The sequence below is a fragment of the Gadus chalcogrammus genome, chromosome 11 (assembly GCF_026213295.1).
Source record: "Gadus chalcogrammus isolate NIFS_2021 chromosome 11, NIFS_Gcha_1.0, whole genome shotgun sequence".
NCBI lineage: Eukaryota > Metazoa > Chordata > Actinopteri > Gadiformes > Gadidae > Gadus > Gadus chalcogrammus.
The window spans coordinates 11,411,464-11,417,795 of record NC_079422.1 but is presented as its reverse complement, the minus strand read 5'-3'; the positions used below and the strand labels follow the sequence as shown (position 1 = coordinate 11,417,795).

At 42.8% G+C, this 6,332-nt stretch overlaps 1 protein-coding gene across 1 annotated transcript; it reads left to right on the top strand.

The window, feature by feature from the left end:
• Window positions 1–725: 725 nt before the first annotated feature.
• On the top strand, window positions 726–5,536 carry si:dkey-79d12.5 (protein BTG4). The gene is made up of 5 exons (XM_056602912.1): window positions 726–1,000; window positions 3,062–3,239; window positions 3,508–3,645; window positions 3,987–4,356; window positions 4,473–5,536. Exons 2-5 carry the CDS (start codon window positions 3,067–3,069, stop codon window positions 4,665–4,667), a joined length of 876 nt encoding a protein of 291 aa, XP_056458887.1. The 5' UTR covers window positions 726–1,000; window positions 3,062–3,066; the 3' UTR covers window positions 4,668–5,536.
• Window positions 5,537–6,332: the final 796 nt, after the last annotated feature.

Below are 6,332 nucleotides of genomic sequence, written 5' to 3'. Positions count from 1 at the left end.
TCTTTATACATTATATGTATGATAGAAACAGCTACAATTAAACAGCTATTTCATTTATTCACAAAGAAAGCTGTGCATTAAATGTCAGTGACTTATTTTTGTCACGAACAAATATGGCATTTTCTAGGGGTATCAAATTCCTTGCGTCAAATGTAAATGCTTTGATTGTCATCTTTATCATCAGTAAAAAAAACGCACAGAAAATGATGTGGTGGCAATGTCACAAATACGGCAGGCTATGCTTCTATGAAATAAGATCGCCATGCATTGAGTCTTAATGACACTTTCACCCGTGTGGTTTTGGAGTTAAAACACACCGTTGGTTCCAACGTAGCCGTCCATATTTGGACTGGGGTGTAGTAAAAAGCATTGTTGTTATAACTCATGGCATTGCTCATCGCGCTTCGGAAGTGAGTCACACTGACGGTAACATGACGTCACTACAACAGCCCCAGACGCACGCCAGCTCTGCATGAGTAACGTGGACGAAGGGGAGGATCCTGAACGGTAGCGTTTATCCCGGTCTATCACATCGTCATCTCCGGTCTCTTACTTCCTGTTAGCCGTATAAGCCACCGGTCCCGAGAGCGAACAGAATAAGAAGAACATGAAGAAAAAAAATGAGAAGAATAAATATGGAGATTTCACGAAAAATTTGGCAAATCTAAATCTTAAGCATGTAACAGAAAATAATATCCCTCTATCGAGGGTCCCTCATTTTTTCTTGCCGCCAAAACAATTCACCTGAAAGTCCCGCCCTCTCTTGCCAATAACGCTCATTTGGAGAAGCCCGCTGCGAGAGTTTCGTCGCAACTGAGTACGAGGTTATAATACAACTCACTACATCAGCCCGCATGAGGAACGTGGAGTGCTTTACCAGAACAGAACAAGGAAGCAACATGTGCTGACAACAATAACTCGCCTAAACTCCGGAAAGAGCCAAGAAAGCGAAACCACTGTCAGGGTAGCCGATATTCCCGAATCATTAACACAATTTCATGTGAGTAACTTAATGAATAATAGTTGTATTATGTTTATGTTTTATGTATTTAAGCTATGTATATATGTATTCGTTTATAATAATTATGTCAACTCGAACAGGATGTAGCCTAAGTGGTCGATCTTAAGCAGTTTTTTTTTAATCAGTTTATGTATGATGTAAGATAAAGGCATCAATATAGCCATTTGAATAACGCTAAAGAAGCCCTCCTAATGTGCAATTACATCTTTGTATGTTACTCGTCTCAGATTATAAAGTGCCGTGTATGGTTGTCTTGGGGGGTTTCCAGAACTCCCAACTCGGGCTGAAGTGCGTGTTTCCATTGTGTAGGTCCTACAGCCCATAGACGTCAACTACCGTTCTTCCGTATTTCTTGTGTTATGCTGTAACGGATCTACAACCAAATCTGTTCAGTCAAAACAAATTCCATTTTCCGTTTCACTGATTTCCGAACATTTTCCTTTTTTAAATAGGCCTATTTAACAGGTGGTTCCATTAAAGTCTGTTATGGACATGTTCATTATAGGCATATTACTCTGCCCAAGTCCCAATGTAAAATCTTCAATTGGCCTAATTATGTCAAGTCCGCATTTTAGAGTCATCAACTCAATCTCAAATTTAGTGTGTTAATGTTAATATTAGAGTTAATAATATATATTAATTTGAAATATGTAAATAATTAAATGCTCATGACAATTTAGGGTCATAAATAAAGGAAGATAGGTCTAACGTATTGTGCTGAGTAAGCATTAAAGCTATTTTGCGCAAGTGCTGTGAGGAACAACAGGTCGGCAAACTCACTCAAAGTAGAGACATTTGCTCTGCTATGCGTCAAATGATTATCTGTAATGTTCTGATGTCACTGTGGGGTACTTAGAAGTTAAATATATATGTACTTAAACATATTTACAAATACAATCCTATTCCTCTCCTTGGTTGTTGGACTCTATTCATAGTGGGCAGGATCAATATTAAAAAAACTTTTCCCGGGAAAAGACCAAGAAGACACAAGGGATAATCCCATTGTTTCACATTCACTTTAGGTGAGGATAGACCTCATTGCAAAGGTTTGGCCTGGTTTGGGTTAGTTCAGGTTAGTTAAGGTTAGCTTAAATAGTCATGCCAGATGCAATGCAATTCTACCCAGAATGCATATAAAGTTGCCAAATGTGGACTCTTCTCAACTCGGCATACGTTTATTTATATTTTTGTGTCTCAGACCAAATAACAGCGCGCCAATGTTCAGGGATGACAGTGTATCATATAATATACAACTGTGGTAATTAGGCCGCCCCGAAACAGCACTAATCAGTACTCTGACAGGACCATGTGGACATTATGGGCTTGTTGTCTCGCTGAACACCGAGCTTACATCAGACCAGAGGTTATTTCTGCCCACACCGCTCCTGTCACCGGGCCTGTGGCGGGGGCCTACCGCCACAAACATTAATTTCCTCTCAGGACAACATTACAAGCAGAGACACAACTGCGGCGTGCTTGAAGGTAGATCTCAATCCTCTAAGTGAAGTCGAAAGCCACAAAAACAAATGGCTCTCCCACCTCAGAACAAGAGAGTTAAGCTCCTTAGGAGACACCTCCGAAATCCCTGATGAAATCACTTGCCACAGCTTTTTCAGTGTTTGTTCGAAATCAGGCCGCTACGTCAGAGATACATAGCAAATACTCGTAGGGTCGACCTGACATTGGCTCAACCCAAACACACACACTATCAGAAGATAACATGGCGGAGCCTTTGCAGGACTTGGGAAAGTTTTGCATGGAGACATTGTAGTGCTGGGATTTGCATGGGGTTTGCCCGTTTACAAACAGTGACTCGCAACAGTGTCGATACTATTTTGTCGTCAACGTACTTTCCCTAACTGGACACAGAGAAAAGTAGTACCTAGCTGTTGCAAGTGCAGTTGCAGCTGAAATAAGAATCCACATACATAGGGTTGAAGTGGTTTCACTGCTTATTGCCAGAAGCAGTGCTAGAGTATCATATACCAATTGAGTGCCCTGTGTTGTAAAGTAAACCTTGGTATGTGTTGTCTCTAACAGAGACGATGGAAAGAGAGGTGAGCGCCGGAGTCCACTTCCTGAAGCGCATGGCAATGGAGCGTGGCAAGCTGGACGCGGATGAAGCAGAGGTGTTCGCTGGGAAGCTGCAGCGACAGCTCTGTGATAAATACAGTGGCCATTGGTACAAGAACTGCCCGAGCAAAGGACAGGCCTACAGGTAAATATCATCCCACGGCGAAATCAGTCACCTTCTGTCAATACATGTTTGTGACCATAATCACCAGAGTAGTTACCGAAAACATTGCACTAACTTATAATAACTTATAATAAGCGATAGCTATTAACCAAGATATACTAAATGGTTTTAATGAGATTCAGACTGCTCGAAGTGGGAGTGACAATAAAATATATGCTTGAAAATACAAAGCACCTTTCTCCAAGCCCTGCGTGACATGTGACTGCCCCCCCCCCCCCCCCCCCCTCAGATGCATCCAGATCATCAACGGGCTGGTCTGTGATGACGTGCTGCTGAAGGCCTGCCGAGAAAGCCACCTCACTCCCGCCCAGCTGGGCCTCCCGCGCGAGCTCACGCTGTGGATTGACCCCCTGGAGGTGTGTGCCCGGTGAGTCACCGCTACCTCCCACTCAGTGGAGTGTGACACACGCACAGGCAGACAACAGCAGCGCTGTCCTTCAGTCTCCAGACGTCCGGTGTCCGCAGTTTTGTTCTCCAAATTTGCATTCTCCTGATGCCTTGTTAGACCATCACATCTTTGGATTTTTACATCTAACAATACAATGTCTAAACTAAAATTGTGCCTGAAACAAATAGACTATACTAATGCTCATGAAACTAATAAACTGCTCTAACGTCCATGAAAGCAACAAACTATTCTAACGTCCCTAAAAAGGAATAAACAAGTCTAATGTGCATAAAACAAACAATTCTCATTTCTCCTTGTAGGTCTGGGGAGAACTGCAGGCCGTTCACCGTGGCTCGCTTCCAGGAGGAGGAGGAGCAAGGACCAGCCGTTGGGAGAGGAGAGGAGGAGCTGAAGGGGGAAGGACAGGACGCACGAGGCCTCGACACCTCCGACTACCACTCCGCCTCCTCCTCCGACTGCGGCTCCACCGCCTCCAGCGACACGGAGGAGGAGGCCAAGGAGCCCGCGGAGGCCCAGGAGGCGCGGCAGACGGAGGGGGAGGAGAAGGGAGACCAGGAGGAAGCGGTGCAAGAAGAGCCGTATGTGATCGTCATGGTGCCCCGCAGTAGAGATAGGCTGAAGCAGCAGTCCAGAGACGTACCAAAGAAGACCAAGTTCGCCAGGAACCTGGTAAGCTTCTTTGTCTTGTCATGCTGCTGCGCTCTGCTGAGGTACAACCTCGGTTTAAAGATTAACAGTACAAAACTTGTTGCAGTCACTTATTGCCAGACCTCTGTTTTCACCAGATGCCTGCTGCTACCCTGCAGTACTTTTACCAACCTGCTCCTGCGTGGCCGCGGTTCGAGAAGAGCGCCCCCGTGTTCCTCACTCCAGTGTGCGCCCCCCTGCCTCCGCCACCACCGGTGTTTGGATACTATTTCCTGCCCCAGCCGCCTCCACCCTTTATCGTTCCCCAGCTCCAGCCTATAGGCGCCAGGTGAAAGGGCGGTTAACAAAAAGGTGGACTTAGTGAGTTGAAACAGCCAAGACACGCACAGGCCTGAAATGAATTAAAGCCAATCATGTGAAATCACTGTATTTTATAGAAGCTCTTTTAGCCTTTTTAAGCTTTGACAAAATTATGTAATTACTTAAGCAACACATCGAAGTTGCTTTTTAACATAATCTTAATTAACATAATTTAATTCCTTGCCATTCACTTTAAAATCATGTATTACCAATGCATAGTTATTCCAGCCTGTGTTTTTATAAAAGGGCTTTGGGTTCCATCCTATCTGTGGTGCCAATGCACAATATGGGACTCCATCTTGGAGTGACATCCTTCAAGGGCTGGTACGGAACATCTCAGGAACCCTCAGCCAGGCGTATTTTAGCTCTTAATGTTCTTCTCAGGCGTTCGGACTGTTCCCTTGTCTCCCTGTTACCTTGACCACTCACTGACAAGGTGCAAATGTATATAGGACAAATCCAAATGTAGTTTAGTGGAGTGTGAGGCAGGGCTTCATATCTTAAATGAATGAGAATCACAATATTTGTATATTAAAAGATGCATTTATTTTTACGAGACTGCTTGTATATACCGCAGGCTTTTATCGCAATCAAATTACAGATTTTTGTGATTCATATTTCTGTTCCTTTGTATGATGGCACCAATTATATATTTTTTAATATTTGTGTACGACATGTTTTTTTTTTCTTTTCTTTTTACCAATTGTTAACTTAAGACTTTTTTTGATAACAGTGTAGCTATTTGGTGTTTGCCTGTTGGGTTCTGTTATATTTGAACATGAAAATAATATTTCCTTGACTGGAACTTAGTTGGTTTTGTTGCATATTTATTCAGTAAATTCTCTTTTTTGACATTAACCATTGTTTCTTATTCCATATTATGATGATTAAAACTTGAAGTCTATCATTTTGCCATGTTTAAAAAAAATCGCATGCTTATTGGTTCGGACATCAGAACTAACAACCAACTTACCAACATTCTCCTTTTTGTAGATAGAAAATAGGCTGTATGGAGGGCAGGCTGAGGAGCTGGCAAACCATGTCAATAGTAAACATAATCATAAAAAGGTTCTTCATATGATTGATATAGGGTCATGAGACACCCCCCCCCCCCATAATTTTTCGTCTCATTGACAGGCTCGCCATTATTTTACAGCAGCGCTAGCGCGGTTGCCTCACTTGACCACCAGGGTTCAGTAGCCTCCCATGTAGCAGCCTCATCCTCCTTACCTTTACGCTCAACTGCAAACGCGAGCGTCGTTGAGTAAATACAACTGGTCATACTTAAAACTAAGTTATGTGTAGCTCGGACAATTGTTAAGTAAACACTTACGCTTTATAACCCGGAGGTATGGACAATATAATGCGTTATAAAGTTATGCAGCCTATTTACCATTACATTCAACAACAGGATTATCCTACTCACTGTTTATCCTTTGGTTTAACTTAATGATTCATGCTAAGAAAAAGTGAAGCCTACTTAAATTAGGCTTATATATGGGCCGCATATGAATCAGAAAACCGTATGACTTTGAATTATAATTCCCACGTCGCATTATAGGAAACTTGGGAGATGAGAATGGATAGATGCAGACTTCTGTCATTCCTACTACTTACAATATAACAATTCATGCATG